The 18,316-nt window shown below is 54.6% G+C and overlaps 2 protein-coding genes across 2 annotated transcripts; one reads left to right on the plus strand and one right to left on the minus strand.

The window, feature by feature from the left end:
• Positions 1-7,184: 7,184 nt before the first annotated feature.
• On the plus strand, positions 7,185-11,923 carry TUBAL3 (tubulin alpha like 3). The gene is made up of 3 exons (XM_071550127.1): positions 7,185-7,386; positions 9,912-10,060; positions 10,940-11,923. The coding sequence occupies exons 1-3, from the start codon at positions 7,185-7,187 to the stop codon at positions 11,921-11,923; spliced, it is 1,335 nt and encodes a 444-aa protein (XP_071406228.1).
• Positions 11,924-17,431: 5,508 nt separating this feature from the next.
• On the minus strand, positions 17,432-17,887 carry UCN3 (urocortin 3). Its single transcript, XM_071550128.1, has one exon. The coding sequence runs from the start codon at positions 17,885-17,887 to the stop codon at positions 17,432-17,434; it is 456 nt and encodes a 151-aa protein (XP_071406229.1).
• Between the last annotated feature and the right edge of the window lie 429 nt (positions 17,888-18,316).

An 18,316-nucleotide genomic window follows, 5' to 3' on the forward strand; every position in this document is an offset into this window, starting at 1 on the left:
AGCCCCCAAATTGCAGGATTTTTGCCCCAAAATTGCAGGATTGTGCCCCAGTAACCTCTTGAAACCCACCACCAACCCCCCAGAATCTCCTTTCCCTCTGTGGTTCCCCCCCAGTCTGAGGCGTTCCCCCCTCTGTGGGGCCGGGGCTGAGGAGCAAAAGCAGCTCCTGCTCCTTTAAAGCACCAGAAATCTCCTTTTCCCCCTTTCCCTCCAGGTGGAGCCTCGCAGGGCTATAAAGTTGCAGCAGAGCCAGAGCAGCTGCTCCTTTAGACCTTCCCAACCTCCTGCCCTGCTCCCAAACCATGGGAAGAACCTGCCTTGCCTCTCCCACTCTCACAGCTGAGGGATTGGGCCCCAAAAAGAGACAAGGCAGGAGATTGCTGTGGAAATCAGGGAACAAAGCCCCCCAAAATTGAGGGATTGTGCCCCAAAATTGAGGGATTGAGCCCCAAAATTGAGGGATTTTGCCCCAAAATTTCAGGATTTTGCCCCAAAAATAGACAAGTCAGCAGATTTTCGTGGGAATCACTGAAAAAAGCCACCAAATTTCAGGATTGAGCCCCAAAATTGAGGGATTGGGCCCCAAAAATAGACAAGGCAGGAGATTGCTGTGGAAATCAGGGAACAAAGTCCCCCAAAATTGGAGGATTGTGCCCCAAAATTGAGGGATTGAGCCCCAAAATTGAGGGATTGAGCCCCAATATTTCAGAATTGAGCCCCAAAATTGAGGGATTGTGCCCCAAAAATAGACAAGTCAGCAGATTCTTGTGGGAATCACTGAAAAAAGCCACCAAATTTCAGGATTGAGCCCCAAAAATTGCAGGATTGAGCCCCAAAATTGAGGGATTGTGCCCCAAAAATAGACAAGTCAACAGATTCTCGTGGCAATCACTGAAAGAAGTCCCCAAATTGCAGGATTTTGCCCCAAAAATTGCAGGATTGAGCCCCAAAAATTGCAGGATTGAGCCCCAAAATAGACAAGTCAGGAGATTCTCGTGGGAATCACTGAAAAAAGCCCCCAAATTTCAGGGTTGTGGCCCAAAATTGCAGGATTGTGCCCCAGAAACCTCCTGAAACCCACCACCAACCCCCCAGAATCTCCTTTCCCTCTGTGTTTCCCCCCCAGTCTGAGGCGTTCCCCCCTCTGTGGGGCCGGGGCTGAGGAGCAAAAGCAGCTCCTGCTCCTTTAAAGCACCAGAAATCTCCTTTTCCCCCTTTCCCTCCAGGTGGAGCCTCGCAGGGCTATAAAGTTGCAGCAGAGCCAGAGCAGCTGCTCCTTTAGACCTTCCCAACCTCCTGCCCTGCACCCAAACCATGGTAAGAACCTTCCTTGCCTCTCTCACTCTCAACTTAAACCCCACAGTTTATTTCCCAAACCTTCCCAGCTCTTTTTTCCCTCCCCTCCCTCCCTTTTTCTCCTCTTAATTCCCACCAGCTTCGCTTAATTGTTAATTAACTCCTGCTTGATTGATTCGGGGTTTGCTCCTTATATGGATGTGCTGAGTGGCTCTTGTTGCTTTTTTTCCCCCCTCTCTGATTTCTGCAAACTTTCTGTCTCAAGTTTAATTTTTAATTCTTTATTTTTCCGTGGCACGTCTTGATTCTCGACTCCAGTTTAGACTTTAATTTTACATTTTAATTCTGGCTCTTTTTCCCAACTTTTAACACTTCAAATGAATTAATGGAACTACCACAACCTTTAGGGTTTTTTTTTTTTTCCTTAGGAATGAGCTGCCATGTTGTCTTTGTCTGCCTTAAACCCTTGGGATTAGATATTAAATTAAAAAAAAAATCCCCTTTCCTTCTGTTTTTTTAATGGAATCTTCACTCTGAGGAGTCTGAAACTGGAGTGGTTTGAGCTTATTAAAAAAAATAAACCCAAACCTGCCCCAGTTGTGGCTGATCCTCATGAGAATTTCTGTAAGTTGTGACACAACTGGCACTTTTTTTTATGGATGCAAAGGAATAACTCGCTGGAAAATCTCTTGGAAAAAAAAAAAAACAAACCAAAAAAACCACTTCAAAGTGGAGTCCCAGCCCTGCAAACTTTGGAACTTTTCCTTTCATCTGCTCCTCCTTTTCTGCTCCGCCTCGGCCATCAAAGAGTTAAACATTTCCATGGGGTTTCCAATGGGAAAATCAGCTGGATAACAACGGGCTGCCCGTGGCAGAGCCTGGAAAAGGGACTGGAAAAGGGACTTTGTCTGCAGGGAAATGTTGGAGAGCGGGGAGAGAAAAAACCCCCAACAAATAAAAAACTTTATAGGGGAAAACTCCTAAAAAACTGCACTAAAAAGCTGCACTTTGCTCCTTATGGGTTTTAATTTTCCTGATTTTTATTTTTTTTTCTAATTTTTAATTTTTTCCTCATTTTTAGTTTTTCCCTCATTTTTAGTTTTTCCTCATTTTTAATTTTTTCCTCATTTTTAATTTTTTCCTCATTTTTAATTTTTCCCTCATTTTTAATTTTCCAAATTTTTTATTTTTCCCCTGATTTTTTATTTTTCCCCTGATTTTTTATTTTTCCCCCGATTTTTAATTTTTTTTCTGATTTTTAATTTTTTTTCCCTGGTTTTAAAGTTTCCCTGACTTTTTGTAAAATTTCCCTGATTTTTTTTTAATTTCCCTGATTTTTTTAAGAAAAATTCCCTGTTTTTTTTTTAAATTCCTGATTTTTTTTAAAAAAATTCCCTGATTTTTAAAAAAAAATTTCCCTGATTTTTTTTAAAAAATTCCCTGATTTTTTTTAAATTCCCTGATTTTTTTTTTAAAAATTCCCTGATTTTTTTTAAAAAATTTCCCTGATTTTTTTTTAAAAAATTCTCTGTTTTTTTTTAATTTCCCTGATTTTTTAAAATGTTCCTGGTTTTGTAAATGCCCCTCATTTTTCATAATTTCCCCGATTTTTTTTCATAATTTCCCCGAATTTTTTTTAATAATTTCCCCGATTTTTTTCATAATTTCCCCGATTTTTTTTAATAATTTCCCCGATTTTTTTTAATAATTTCCCCGATTTTTTTTTAATAATTTCCCCGATTTTTTTAATAATTTCCCCGATTCTTTTAATAATTTCCCCGAATTTTTTTAATAATTCCTCCGATTTTTTTTCATAATTTCCCCGATATTAAAAAGTTCCCCCATTTTTTTTAATAATTTCCCCGATTTTTTTCATAATTTCCCCGATTCTTTTAATAATTTCCCCGAATTTTTTTTAATAATTCCTCCAATTTTTTTTCATAATTTCCCCGATTTTTTAATAAGTTCCCCCATTTTTTTTAATAATTTCCCCGATTTTTTTCATAATTTCCCCTATTTTTTTCCATAATTTCCCCGATTTTTTTTTCATCATTCCCCCAATTTTTTTTAATAATTCCCCTGATTATTTTCTTTATTCTCCCTGATTTTCACTCCCCTGCCTGCTCTCCTTGCCCTCCCCTCTGTCCCCGCCCGTGCTCTGGAATGGGCCTGGCCCGGCTGTGCCGAGCGCGGTCACAGCAGGTGCTGGAGGGGCCCTGGTGGGCAGGAGGAGCAGCTGGGCTGGCCCATGGCAACAATCCCAGGCACAGGCACTGCCCACACCCTGGGAATGTCAGCCTGGAATGGTGGGATTGGAGCACGGCCAGCACAGCCAGGGGGTTCAACCCAAACTGGGACTAAAGGGTGTGTCAGGGTTTGGTGTCCCAGAAAGGTTCATCAGGTGGGACATCTGGCATTGGTGGCCTTTGGAGTTGGTGGAGGGATAAGTGACCCATCCATGCAGTGGCACATCCCACATGGTGGGAATATCAGCCTGGAATAGTGGGATTGGAGTGAGGCCAGCACAGCTGGGGGGCTCGCCCCAAACTGGGACTAAAAGGTGTGTCAGGGTTTGGTGTCCCAGAAAGGTTTGTCCAGGTTGGACATCTGGGCCTGTGGTGGCCTTTGGAGTTGGTGGAGGGATAATTGGCACATCCTGCAGTGGCACATCAGACATAGTGGGAATATCAGCCTGGAGAGGCAGGACTGGAGCACGGCCCCCACACCTCCCAGAACTGGGGGGCTCGCCCCAAACTGGGACTAAAGGGTGTGCCAGGCTTTGGTGTCCCAGAAAGGTTCATCCAGGTGGGACATCTGGGCATGTGGTGGCCTTTGGAGTTGGTGGAGAGACAGGAAGTGGCACATCCTGCAGTGGCACATCAGACATAGTGGGAATATCAGCCTGGAATAGTGGAATTGGAGCACGGCCAGCACAGCTGGGGGGTTCAACCCAAACTGGGACTAAAGGGTGTGTCAGGGTTTGGTGTCCCAGAAAGGTTCATCCAGGTGGGACATCCAGGCATGTGGTGGCCTTTGGAGTTGGTGGAGGGATAAGTGGCCCCTCCATGCAATGGCACATCCCACATGGTGGGAATGTCAGCCTGGAATGGTGGGATTGGAGCACAGCCAGCACAGCTGGGGGGTTCAACCCAAACTGGGACTAAAGGGTGTGTCAGGGTTTGGTGTCCCAGAAAGGTTCATCAGATGGGACATCCAGGCATGTGGTGGCCTTTGGAGTTGGTGGAGGGATGGGAAGTAGCACATCTGACATAGTGGGAATATCAGCCTGGAGAGGTGGGATTGGAGCACTGACCTCACACTCCCCAGAACTTCAAGGCTTGGCCCAAACTGGGACTAAAGGATATTAAAGGGTTTGGTGTCCCTGTGCCCCAGGGGGGCTCATCCAGGTGGGACATCCAAGTGTGTGGTGGCCTTTGGAGTTGCTGGAGGGATGGGAAGTGGCACATCCATGCAGGGAGAAATCACATCCTGTCCTCCTCCTGATGGTGCTGCCATGACTGGTTGGTGCCCAGGACCATCTGAGACCACCCTCTGAGCTGGGGTTACCTGGGGAGACCCCCAGCCCTGGGTAGGGTGAGATCAGGTGGGACCCCAACCAAACAGCCCACCAGTGCCACAGTACTGGGATCAGCTGCACTGCCTGCCATTCCCAGCTGGCATCACCTGCTGATGCCTTGGGAAGCAGCACTGCCCAGGCCTTGGATGGCAGGAATGGTGCTGGAGAAGGGCCTGGAGCCCCAGCCCTGTGAGGAGAGGCTGAGGGAGCTGGGGGGGTTGAGGCTGCACAAGAGGAGGCTCAGGGGGCACCTCAGCACTGCCCACAACTCCCTGACAGGGGGTTGGAGCCAGGGGGGGTTGGTCTCTTCTCCCAGGCAACCAGCAGGAGAAGAAGAGGGCCCAGGCTGGAGCTGTGCCAGGGCAGGCTTGGGGTGGCCATTGGCAAGCAATTCTTTGCAGAGAGAGTGCTCAGGCCTTGGCAGGGGCTGCCCAGAGAGGGGGGGGATTCTCCGTGCCTGGAGGGGTTTCAGGTGACACTGGATGTGGCACTCAGTGCCAGGGGCTGGGGGGCACAGGGGGCTTGGAGCGAGGGCTGGGCTGGGCTGGGGGGGCTCACAGGGCTCTGCCAACCCAGAGCATTCCATGATTCTGTGAGTTGGGATTCTCTGCCTGGGAGCTGGGACAGCCCCATCATCCTTTGATCTCAGGGTGATGAAGCAGCAGGTGCCAATTACCCCGGGAAGGCACAACCATCAAAAGTCCCCGGAGAGTCTCCGGAAGACGCCGGTGCCTCCGGCATTCCCTGGAGCCAGAAGCTCCTGGAGTGACCTGGTTAAACCAGGACTCGGAGCTGCTCCTGGGGTGTCACCTGCTGTTTTCCTCCTGCCTTCTTTGCCAAGCCGGGCCCTTCCCAAGCCGGGCCTTTCCCAAGCTGGGCTTGTCCCTGCTCGGCCCTTCCTAAGCGGGGCTTGTCCCTGCTGGGCCCTTCCCAAGCCGGGCTTGTCCCAAACTGGGCCCTTCCCAAGCCGGGCTTGTCCCAAGCTGGGCCCTTCCTAAGCTGGGCTTGTCCCTGCTGGGCCCTTCCCAAGCCGGGCTTGTCCCAAGCTGGGCCCTTCCCAAGTTTGGTTTGTCCCTGCTGGGCTCAGCCCTTGTTTTTGGGTGGAGAGCCTGGAGCTGGTGCCCCATCCATCCCTCTGGGATCCTCAGGGAAGCACCGGTTGAGTGTTGAGCGAGGAGCTGCTTCCTGCCTCCTCCTCCCCTTCCTTTCTTCTCCTCCTCCTCCCCTTCCTTCCTCCTCCCCTTCCTTCCTCCTCCCCTTCCTTCCTCCTCCCCTTCCTTCCTCCTCCCCTTCCTTCCTCCTCCCCTTCCTTCCTCCTCCCCTTCCTTCCTCCTCCCCTTCCTTCCTCCTCCCCTTCCTTCCTCCTCCCCTTCCTTCCTCCTCCCCTTCCTTCCTCCTCCCCTTCCTTCCTCCTCCCCTTCCTTCCTCCTCCCCTTCCTTCCTCCTCCCCTTCCTTCCTCCTCCCCTTCCTTCCTCCTCCCCTTCCTTCCTCCTCCCCTTCCTTCCTCCTCTGTGCCCTGGGCTGGTGATCACAGTGGGGTTGGATCAAGGGTTGGACTTGATGATCCCCGAGGTCTCTTCCAACCCAAGTGAGAAGAGAAGAGCAACGAGGCTGGAGAAGGGACTGGAGCACAAGTGCTGTGGGGAGAGGCTGAGGGAGCTGGGGGTGTTCAGCCTGGAGAAGAGGAGGCTCAGAGGTGACCTCAGCACTGTCTGGAACTGCCTGAAGGGAAGTTCTGGCCAGGTGGGGGTTGGTCTCTTCTCCCAGGCACTCAGCAATAGGACAAGGGGGCACGATGGGCTCAAGCTCTGCCAGGGGAAATTGAAGTTGGAGAGCAGAAAGAAATTCTTTGCAGAGAGAGTGCTCAGGGATTGGAATGGGCTGCCCAGAGAGGGGGTGGATTCCCCATCCCTGGAGGGTTTTCAGCTGAGCTTGGCCGTGGCACTGAGTGCCATGATCTGGTAAAGGGACTGGAGTTGGACCAAGGGTTGGACTTGATGATCTTGGAGGGCTTTTCCAACCCAATCCATTCTGTGATTCTATGGATGTGACACTGAGTGAGAATCCACCACATCTTGATCCAACCCTACTGTGATCACCAGCCCGGGGCACTCTGTGCCCCGGGCTGGTGATCACAGTGGGGCTGGATCAAGGGTTGGACTTCCTGATCTCAGAGGGCTTTTCCAACCCAATCCATTCTATGATTCCATGTTCCCTGAGATCCCACAGCAGCCACAGGATGTCCCAACCTCTCCTTTCCCGTTACAGAGGGAGTGCATTTCCATCCACATCGGCCAGGCTGGCGTGCAGATGGGCAATGCCTGCTGGGAGCTGTATTGCCTGGAGCATGGCATCCAGGCAGATGGCACCATCCCTGGCTCCAAGCAGGGCAAATCCCTGGAGCCCAACTCAGACCAGGTGGATTCATCCTTCGAGACCTTCTTCTGCGAGACGGCGTCCGGCAAACACGTGCCCCGCGCTGTCTTCATCGACCTGGAGCCCACGGTCATTGGTGAGATTCCTGACCCTTCTCCCTTGGGAATTGTGCTGCTGCCCCTGTTTCCCAGCAACTCCCACTCCTCTGCTCCAGGAAAACATTCCCAGCCTTTGGAAGGAGGCAGAGTTTAAACTTCCAGGTGGATCTGGGAGTGACAACCCTGCTGGTGTCACTGGTTGGTCACTCGTTTTTGCCCAAAGGTTGGACTCGACCTTGTAGGTCTTTTCCTTGGACCTGACCTTTGAGTTCCTTTCCTTGGACTTGACCTTGGAGGTCTTTTCTTTGGACTGAACCTTGGCGGTCTTTTCCCTTGGACTTGACCTCGGAGGTCTTTTCTTTGGACCCGACCTTGGAGGTCCTTTCCTTGGATGTGACCTTGGAGGTCTTTTCCTTTGGACAGGACCTTGGAGGTCTTTTCCTTGGACTCGACCTTGGTGGTCTTTTCCTTGGACCTGACCTTGGAGGTCTTTTCCTTTGGACAGGACCTTGGAGGTCTTTTCCTTGGACCTGACCTTGGAGGTCCAGTCCTTGGACTCGACCTTGGAGGTCTTTTCCTTGGACTTGACCTTGGAGGTCCTTTCCTTGGTGTCTTTTCCTAGGACCCGACCTTGGAGGTCCTTTCCTTGGACTCGGCCTTGGAGGTCTTTTCCTTTGGACTCAACCTTGGAGGTCTTTTTATTGGACCTGACCTTGGAGGTCTTTTCCTTGAACTCGACCTCAGAGGTCTTTTCCTTGGACTCGACCTTGGAGGTCTTTTCCTTAGACTGAACCTTGGAGGTCTTTTCCTTTGGACTTGATCTTGGAGGTCCTTTCCTTTGGACTCAACCTTGGAGGTCTTTTCCTTTGGACTCACCTTGGAGGTCTTTTCCTTTGGACTCAGCCTTGGAGGTCTTTTCCTTTGGACCCAACCTTGGAGGTCCTTTCCTTGGACTCGACCTTGGAGGGCTTTTCCTTGAACTCAACCTTGGAGGTCTTTTCCTTGGAATCAACCTTGGAGGTCTCTTCCAACCTGATTCATTGTGGGATTCTTGTTCCTGCAAGACTTCCAGTTCTCCTTCCATCCCCACCTCCCCTGGTGATTCCTGAGTGCTTCATTCAGTGGTGGCACCTTCCTAGAAAACAAATCCTTGTTTTTTTGCCCAAGGAACTGGTGGGAATGCCTCCCAACCCAAGCACCTGCATCCACCTCCCTGCTCCTGCCTTCCAGGCTTCTCCTGCCCTCCTCCTGTGCAGCGTGTGTGAGTCACTGACTCATGTGGTGAAAGGAATGCAGACTCTTGTTTGGGTTCAGCTTAATTTTTAATCTAGGTTTAATTGGGGACCCAGTGAGTGAGCCAGGAGAACATGAAGTGTATCCACTACTGAGACTGAGTGGAATGGGCTGCCCAGAGAGGGGGTGGATTCCCCATCCCTGGAGGGTTTTCAACTGAGCTTGGCCATGGCACTGAGTGCCATGATCTGGTAAAGGGACTGGAGTTGGACTAAGGGTTGGACTTGATGATCTCAGAGGTCTCTTCCAACCCAACTGAGAAGAGCAACGAGGCTGGAGAAGGGACTGGAGCACAAGTGCTGTGGGAAGAGGCTGAGGGAGCTGGGGGTGTTCAGCCTGGAGAAGAGGAGGCTCAGAGGTGACCTCAGCACTGTCTGGAACTGCCTGAAGGGAAGTTCTGGCCAGGTGGGGGTTGGTCTCTTCTCCCAGGCACTCAGCAATAGGACAAGGGGGCATGATGGGCTCAAGCTCTGCCAGGGGAAATTGAAGTTGGAGATGAGAAAGAAATTCTTTGCAGAGAGAGTGCTCAGGGATTGGAATGGGCTGCCCAGAGAGGGGGTGGATTCCCCATCCCTGGAGGGTTTTAACCTGAGCTTGGCCGTGGCACTGAGTGCCATGATCTGGAAAAGGGACTGGAGTTGGACCAAGGGTTGGACTTGATGATCTTGGAGGTCTTTTCCAACCCAATCCATTCTGTGATTCTATGGATGTGGCACTGAGGGAGAATCCACCATGTCTTGGTCCAACCCCACTGTGATCACCAGCCCAGGGCACTCTGTGCCCTGGGCTGGTGATCACAGTGGGGTTGGATCAAGGGTTGGACTTGATGATCTCAGAGGGCTTTTCCAACCCAATCCATTCTATGATTCTATGATTAAAACCCCTCCAACCTCAGGGACTGTGGAGCTGAGAGAAGCTGCTCCTGCTGCTTGTCTTGGCAGCTGGGCCAGACAGATGTGGCAGAAATGTCCACACTGGGAGTGTTTTGTCTTGTGTTGAAGAGCAGAGGATTGAGTTGGAGCTTCCAGACTCCTCCAGGTGCTTTGGAACGAGCTGAAAAATGAGCAGTGTCCTAATTCTTCAACCCAGATTAATTTAGGACCTCAAGGTCTCTGTGGGATGAAGATGGAGGAGATCCAGCAGCACCTGGACAGGGTTAATCCTGCCCTTCCCATCATTCCCACTGGGCTCCTGGTGAAAATTCCACCTCTTTCCCTCTGTCCCAGTCATGTCCAGAGCCTGTCACTGTGCTCTGCTCCTCCCTGTGCAGATGAGGTCAGGACTGGCACCTACCAGGGGCTGTTCCACCCCGAGCAGCTCATCAGTGGCAAGGAGGACGCTGCCAACAACTACGCCCGTGGGCACTACACCATCGGCAAGGAGATCATCGACACCGTGCTCAGCAGGATCCGCAAGATGGTGAGAGGGAAGGAGGGATTGCCAGGGAATCATGGAATGGGAAAGGCTGGGAGGGACCTGAAAGCTCACCCAGGGCCAACCCTTCCTGCCCTGGGTGGGGACACCTCCCACTGTCCCAGGTTGGTCCAGCCTGGCCTTGGACACCTCCCACTGTCCCAGGATTCTCCATCCTGATCTGGGACACCTCCCACTCTCCCGGGATGCTCCACCCTGGCCTGGGACACCTTCCACTGTCCCAGGTTGCTCCACCCTGGCCTGGGACACCTTCCACTGTCCCAGGTTGCTCCACCCTGGCCTGGGACACCTTCCACTATCCCAGGTTGGTCCAGTCCTCCCTGGGACACCTCCCGCTGTCCCAGGATTCTCTAACCTGGCCTGGGACACCTCCCATTATCCCAGGTTGCTCCAACCTGGCCTAGGACACCTCCCACTATCCCAGGTTGGTCCAGCCTGACCTGGGACACCTCCCACTATCCCAGGATTCTCTAACCTGGCCTGGGACACCTCCCACTGTCCCAGGTTACTCCAACCTGGCCTGGGACACCTCCCACTATCCCAGGTTGCTCCAACCTGGCCTGGGACACCTCCCACTATCCCAGGTTGGTCCAGCCTGACCTGGGACACCTCCCACTATCCCAGGATTCTCTAACCTGGCCTGGGACACCTCCCACTATCCCAGGTTGGTCCAGCCTGACCTGGGACACCTCCCACTGTCCCACCATGTCACTAATATGTGTCTACTCAAGATGCTCAGCCTGGGGCTACACGGAGTGAATCCTCTCCAAGGATAAGAGCTCTAAGAGGGATTCATTCCCGCTTTATTTGGGATGGTGAAGGACTGGCATAACCAGGAGCTAACCAGGCCTTGTTGTGCTGCAGGCTGACCAGTGCAGTGGCCTCCAGGGCTTCCTGGTGTTCCACAGCTTCGGGGGAGGCACCGGCTCTGGCTTCACGTCCCTGCTCATGGAGCGGCTCTCCGTGGAGTACAGCAAGAAGTCCAAGCTGGAGTTCTCGGTGTACCCGGCCCCGCAGGTCTCCACGGCCGTGGTGGAGCCCTACAACTCCATCCTCACCACCCACACCACGCTGGAGCACTCGGACTGCTCCTTCATGGTGGACAACGAGGCCATCTACGACATCTGCCACCGCAACCTGGACATCGAGCGCCCCACCTACACCAACCTCAACCGGCTGATCGGCCAGATCGTGTCGTCGGTCACGGCCTCCCTGCGCTTCAACGGCGCCCTCAACGTCGACCTCATCGAGTTCCAGACCAACCTGGTGCCGTACCCGCGCATCCACTTCCCGCTCACCACCTACGCGCCCATCGTCTCGGCGGAGAAGGCCTACCACGAGCAGCTCTCCGTGCCAGAGATCACCAACGCCTGCTTCGAGTTCTCCAACCAGATGGTGAAGTGCGACCCTCGGCGCGGCAAGTACATGGCGTGCTGCCTTCTCTACCGCGGCGACGTGGTGCCCAAGGACGTCAACGCCGCCATCGCCGCCATCAAGACGCGACGCTCCATCCAGTTCGTCGATTGGTGCCCCACCGGTTTCAAGGTGGGCATCAACTACCAACCGCCCACGGTGGTGCCAGGGGGGGACCTGGCCAAGGTGCAGAGGGCTGTGTGCATGTTGAGCAACACCACGGCCATCGCCGAGGCCTGGGCGCGCCTGGACCACAAGTTCGACCTGATGTACGCCAAGAGGGCCTTCGTGCACTGGTATGTCGGGGAAGGGATGGAGGAGGGTGAGTTCTCTGAGGCCAGGGAGGACCTGGCGGCGCTGGAGAAGGATTATGAGGAGGTTGGAAGGGACTCTGTGGATGGGGAGGAGGAGGAGGCTGATGAGGATGAGTATTGAGGGACTGTGACCTGCTCTCGGTGAAGCCAAACCTCGGATGGAATCCAGACCTTCTGGTCACAAGGTCAAACTGGTGCTGAGTGCCTGGAGGTGCCCAGGGGGTTATCCTGGACCTCGATGCTACTGTTTGACATATTAAACCTTTCCTGCTTGCATAGTCTGGGTGTCTTGAGCTTTATCACGCTGCTGTTTGTTGCTGAGTGAAGCTGAGTTAAGGCCTGGCTTGGTGTCTCCAGGAGATCCCGGTTCCTGCTCCAGGGGGGTGTGGACCTGCCTGCTTTGGCTGGAATGGCAAACTCTTGCTCTGGCTTTTATTGTACAAGCACCTTTTGGTTAGAAATGCACCTGTTGTTCTTCTGTGCAACTGCCTTTTGTATATGAATAAAGACTTCTGTTGGCTCAGAGCTCCTTGGATTTGTGTGGGGAGGTCCCTCCTGCAGGAGTTGGCCTGAGGAGAGGAGCACGTGCTGGGGGGAATCATCAGCCCTAATTCCTGTTGTGTGGGAAGTGCTCTGTGTCCTGTGGGAACACTGCTGGATGCAGGTCTGAGAGCAGGCAGGGAATCCCCAGTGTGACCAGTGCCATACTGGGCAGTGGAGCCTGGGCAAATAGTCCTTTTTGGGCAGGGGTTGCCTCCTCACCATCTGTGGTTGTGTTCTGGTTGTTGGGGCAGTGCTGGAGCTGTGGGAGTTGTGTGGGAAGGTACAGCCAGAGCTGTGTCCTTCACCTGGAGAGGGAGGTGGAAGCAGCTCTTTGGTGGCTACAATCAGCCTAAAATTCCAGGTGTTGAGTAGGTGGACCCCTAAGAAGATCCAGGTCCATTGAGACACCCCAAAGCTGCTCAGCACAAAGACCTTGTGGCTGGGTGTCCTCTCACCCACCCGTGGTGGTCACAATCCATCCCTGGGGACAGGGCCAGCCCTGCTCTTGGATTCTCAGCTGGTTGTCCCCACTCCATGCCCCAAATCCACCCCAGGTGGACACAATCCATCCCTGGGGACAGGGCCAGCCCTGCTCCTGGATTCTCAGCTGGTTGTCCCCACTCCATGCCCCAAATCCACCCCAGGTGGACACAATCCATCCCTGGGGACAGGGCCAGCCTTGATCCTGGATTCCCAGCTGGTTGTCCCCACTCCATGGCCCAAATCCACCCCAGGTGGTCCCATTCCATCCCTGGGGACAGGGCCAGCCCTGCTCCTGGTTTCCCAGCTGGTTGTCCCCACTCCATGCCCCAAATCCATCCCAGGTGGTGACAGTCCATCCCTGGGGACAGGGCCAGCCAAACCAGGACTCAGTTGGATCCACACCTTTGGATTCACTCCAGGACTGCCCTGGATCCACACCAGGACTCCTCTGGATCCACACCAGGACTCCTCTGGATCCACCCCAGGATGCAGTTGAATCCACAGCAGGACTCCTCTGGATCCACAGCAGGACTCCTCTGGATCCACAGCAGGACTTCTCTGGATCCACAGCAGGACTCCCCTGGATCCACCCAGGACTCCCCTGGATCCAAACCAGGACTCAGTTGGATCCACACCTTTGGATCCACTCCAGGACTGCCCTGAATCCACACCAGAACTCCCCTGAATCCACTCCAGGACTTCTCTGGATCCACACCAGGACTCAGTTGGATCCACCCCAGGACTGCCCTGGATCCACCCCAGGATGGAGTTGGATCCACCCCAGGACTCCTCTGGATCCACCCCAGGATGCAGTTGGATCCACACCTTTGGATCCACCCCAGGACTGCCCTGAATCCACACCAGAACTCCCCTGGATCCACCCCAGAATTCCTCTGGATCCATACCAGGACTCAGTTGGATCCACCCCAGGACTGCCCTGGATCCACCCCAGGATGGAGTTGGATCCACCCCAGGACTCCTCTGGATCCACCCCAGGATGCAGTTGGATCCACACCTTTGGATCCACCCCAGGACTGCCCTGAATCCACACCAGAACTCCCCTGGATCCACCCCAGAATTCCTCTGGATCCATACCAGGACTCAGTTGGATCCACCCCAGGACTGCCCTGGATCCACCCCAGGATTCCTCTGGATCCACCCAGGACTCCTCTGGATCCAAACCAGGACTCAGTTGGATCCACACCTTTGGATCTACCCCAGGACTCCTCTGGATCTACCCCAGGATGGAGTTGGATCCACACCTTTGGATCCATCCCAGGATGCAGTTGGATCCACCCCAGGACTCCTCTGGATCCACCCCAGGACTCCTCTGGATCCACCCCAGGACTCCTCTGGATCTACCCCAGGACTCCCCTGGCTCCACCCCAGGATGGAGTTGGATCCACCCCAGGACTGCTCTGGATCCACCCCAGGACTCCTTTGGATCCACCCCAGGACTCCTCTGGCTCCACCCCAGGACTCCTCTGGCTCCACCCCAGGACTCCTCTGGCTCCACCCCAGGACTGCTCTGGCTCCATCCCAGGACTGCTCTGGATCCACCCCAGGACTCCCCTGGCTCCACCCCAGGATGGAGTTGGATCCACCCCAGGACTGCTCTGGATCCACCCCAGGATTCCTCTGGTTAATTGTTTCAATTAAGCAGCTAATTAAGTGCTGTTAAGTTTAAGTGCCTTTCAAACCTTTATTCCTCCACTGTTGTTCCTCTCAGAACTTGTGACTCACAGGAAGGTCTCCCTTCTCCCTCTAATCCTCACCCTTTCCTCTCCTTCCCTTTTCCATCCCCAACCTCCACACAGCTAATTACTGGTTATTTGCATCTCAGATTGATTGAATTGAGCTTTTAATTGGCTTTTTCTCTCTGCTTTCCCCACCCAGTGAGTGAACCTTGCCCAGAGCTTTGGCTTTTGCCTTAAATCCAGTTTTTCCTGTGCCTTTCCCGGCGATTCCTTGATCCATCAGGACACAGTTGGCCCTCCAGGCTGCCAAAGGAATCCATGTCCTGCTGCCAGGGAGTTTCATGGAGCTGAGGTGGGAATTCCCACCCTTTGGCTGCCTCAGTCTCCCACAAAACCAATTCCAAGGTGAGTCTCTGCTCCCTGTCTCCCCCTAAACCTCCCTCCCTCTCCTGCTGCTCTCCCAGAATCCCTGCAAAGAGCTGGAAAAAGGGAATTCACCGGAGCTTCCCAGGTCCCCTGGGCCGCAGGTTGGGATGTGATCCAAGGAAAGGAGCTGGCAGGGCTGTGGGATCCACAGGAATCCTGTGGGATCTGCAACCTGGCTGGCACTGAAGGGCTGCAGGGAGTTTGGAACCACCCCAGGGGAGGGGGTGGTGGCCAAATCCTGTCCCCTGCTTGCCACTCCTCAGTTGGGATCCCAGGGGTGGGAATTGCCTGAGGATAACGAGCTCCTGGGGCTGTGTCACCTCCAGCTGCCCTTTCCCTGAGGGAGCAATGCTGGGATATCTGCAGGACATGGAGCCTCCTTGACCCACCAGATGCAGTTTTAGGAACTGGGAGAAGCCTCTTTGCTTCAGAAGGGCTGGACATCCCAGGAGTGGGCTGGATATCCCAGAGACAGGGCTGGACATCCCAGGAGTGGGCTGGATATCCCAGAGACAGGGCTGGACATCCCAGAGAAGACCAGGACATCCCAGGAGTGGGGCTGGACATCTCAGGATTGGGGCTGGACATCCCAGGAGTGGGGCTGGACATCCCAGGAGAAGAGTTGGACATCCCAGGAGTGGGGCTGGACATCCCAGGAGAAGAGTTGGACATCCCAGAAGTGGGACAGGACATCTCAGGAGGAGAGTTGGACATCCCAGGGACAGGGCTGGACATCCCAGGAGTGGAGCTGAACATCCCAGGGACAGGGTTGGACATCCCAGGAGGAGGGCTGGACATCCCAGGAGTGGGACAGGACATCCCAGGAGGAGGGCTGCACACCTCAGGAGTGGACAGGACATCCCAGGAGGAGGGCTGGACATCCCAAGGGCAGGGCTGAACATCCCAGGAGGAGGACAGGACATCCCAGGAGTGGGACAGGACATCCCAGGGACAGGGCAGGACATCCCAGCAGTGGGACAGGACATCCCAGGGACAGGGCAGGACATCCCAGGAGAGAGGACATGTCAAGGACAGTGCTGGGCATCCCAAGGACAGGGTTGGACATCTCAGGGACAGGACATCCCAGGAAGAGGGCTGGACATCCCAGGAGTGGACAGGACATCCCAAGGGCAGGGCTGGACATCCCAAGGGCAGGACAGGACGTCCCAGGGGCAGGACAGGACGTCCCAGGGGCAGGGCTGGACATCCCAGGGGCAGGACAGGACGTCCCAGGGGCAGGACAGGACGTCCCAGGGGCAGGGCTGGACATCCCAGGGGCAGGACAGGACATCCCAGGGGCAGGACAGGACGTCCCAGGGGCAGGGCCCATGTCCTGCTGGACCAGAGCTCGGTTCAGCACCAGGGGTTGGATGTGCATCATGTGGGGCTACAAAAATGTATAAATCTTTATAAGATAGATATAAATGGCCACATAATCCAAGATTATGGGAGATTCCAACATGGAAAGACCTCCTTGTGTGCCCTTGGAGCTGAGGCAGGAGGTTACAGTCCCATGGGATAGAGAGGAGATGCCTCCAGCTGCATCCCTGCAGGTGTGGGACCCTCTGTCACCCCTCCAACCCTTGGGGGTCCCACCTGGAGTGCCCCCCATGGCAAACACCTCCTGGGGGAGAAGGGCCAAGGTCTTCCCCACCTCCCACCCCTGCAGGGATGGAAGGGACAGGTGGAATTCCATCCTGGAGCTGGGCTGGGAGGTGAAGAGGAAAGGAGATTTAGAGGAAGGGATAAATAATCCAAAGGGAATTGGTGGGAGCTTGGTGAGCTTGGAGGGTGGGAAAGACCAGGGTGGACATGGATGGGCTGTGGGTGAGGAGCTGGAGCTGGAGCAGCTGAAAAACTGGGGCAGGAGTGGATGGGACAGACCCCACGGGGTGTGTTTGGAGGCACCTGCAGCTTTTGGGGCTCCAAACTCACCTGGGGACACTCCTGATGGGCAGGTTGATGCTGAAGGTGCTGGTGGGGAACGGGGTGGGTGCAACACAACCTTAAAACACAGGGAATCAAATCCCAGGAGGAAAAACTGGGAAATCCCTCCCGAGGCTTCCTGGCTTTTCCCTCCCCAGGGAATTGTGTGTGTGGAACTGGGAGTAGGACCAGACCGTGGTGGGGACAGGGCCACGAGGTGGAGCTGGAGGGAGGTTTTGGACACGGATCCAACAGAGCAACGGGAGAACGAAGTGATGGGAAAACCCACTGGGAACTCCAGAGGGCGCAGCTTTAATCAGGACCTTTCCCAGATGGCACATCCCGTGTGGGCAGGAGCCTCTTCCCAGCGCATGGAAAAGTCCAGGAGTGAGGGAAGAGATCAGGGAGGAGGGAAGGAGGAGGAGGAGACACGAAACTGGGGTGGCTCGATGGGTCAGAGACACACAACACCCATCCCAACCCTGGCCATCAGTCCCCTCTGGCCGGGGGGTGGCCCCGCTGGCCGGGGTGGGGGTGGCCCAGCCCTGCCCCTGTCACTTCCTGCGCCCGATCTGGGCCATCAGGTGGGCATTGGCCGCCGCTTTGGCCCGCAAGTTCTTGGCCTTGGCGATGTTGAAGAGGATGTTCATGATGTTGGTGGGCACATCCAGCGACAGGGTGACCTTGGCGCGCCGCTCGCTCTTGGCGCGGTTCTGGAACGCCTTGCCCTTCCCCTGCGCCTGCAACACGTATTTTTGGTGGCCTTGCACCGGGTATGTCCTTTTGCCCAGCTCTTCCTCCAGCTCTTCATCCTCCTGGGACGCTTCCAGGGAGGAGGAGGCGAAGCCGCGCTTGTCCAGGACGGAGTTTTCCTCGGGGAGCTCCTGGCGCGCCTCGGCCAGCGCCGCGTCCAGGCAGCTGAGCAGGGACGCGGCGTCCGAGAGGCGCAGGGCACGGCTGGGCACGGCGCTCAGCACCAGCAGCAGCAGCACCAGCCTGGGGGGGCACATCCTGGCACCGGGGGGGACACACCTGGGGAGGGCAGGGAGGGGCGTGAGATTCCTGTGGCATCGGGGTTGGAGAAATGTCCTGTCCTTGTCCTCCCCCGTTCCCTGGGCTGGAGAAACGCCCTGTCCTTGTCCTCCCCCATTCCCTGGGCTGGAGAAACGTCCTGTCCTTGTCCTCCTCCATTCCCTGGGCTGGAGAAACGTCCTGTCCTTGTCCTCCTCCATTCCCTGAGCTGGAGAAACGTCCTCTCCTTGTCCTCCCCCACTCCTCATTCCCTGGGCTGGAGAAACATGCTCTCCTCGTCCTCCTTCATTCCCTGAGCTGGAGAAACGTCTTCTCCTTGTCCTCCCCCATTCCCTGGGCTGGAGAAATGTCCTGTCCTCATCCTCCTTCATTCCCTGGGCTGGAGAAACATCCTCTCCTCGTCCTAC

The sequence above is a fragment of the Pithys albifrons genome, chromosome 3, assembly GCF_047495875.1.
Source record: "Pithys albifrons albifrons isolate INPA30051 chromosome 3, PitAlb_v1, whole genome shotgun sequence".
NCBI lineage: Eukaryota > Metazoa > Chordata > Aves > Passeriformes > Thamnophilidae > Pithys > Pithys albifrons.

Bases quoted from the DNA above. Each gene is read 5' to 3' on its own strand.
- TUBAL3 (XM_071550127.1), top strand. From the start codon at position 7,185: ATGGGCAATGCCTGCTGGGAGCTGTATTGCCTGGAGCATGGCATCCAG. The intron at 7,387-9,911 runs GTGAGATTCCTG...CTCCCTGTGCAG, and splicing joins CCTGGAGCCCACGGTCATTG to ATGAGGTCAGGACTGGCACC. The intron at 10,061-10,939 runs GTGAGAGGGAAG...GTTGTGCTGCAG, and splicing joins TCAGCAGGATCCGCAAGATG to GCTGACCAGTGCAGTGGCCT.
- UCN3 (XM_071550128.1), bottom strand. From the start codon at position 17,887: ATGTGCCCCCCCAGGCTGGTGCTGCTGCTGCTGGTGCTGAGCGCCGTG.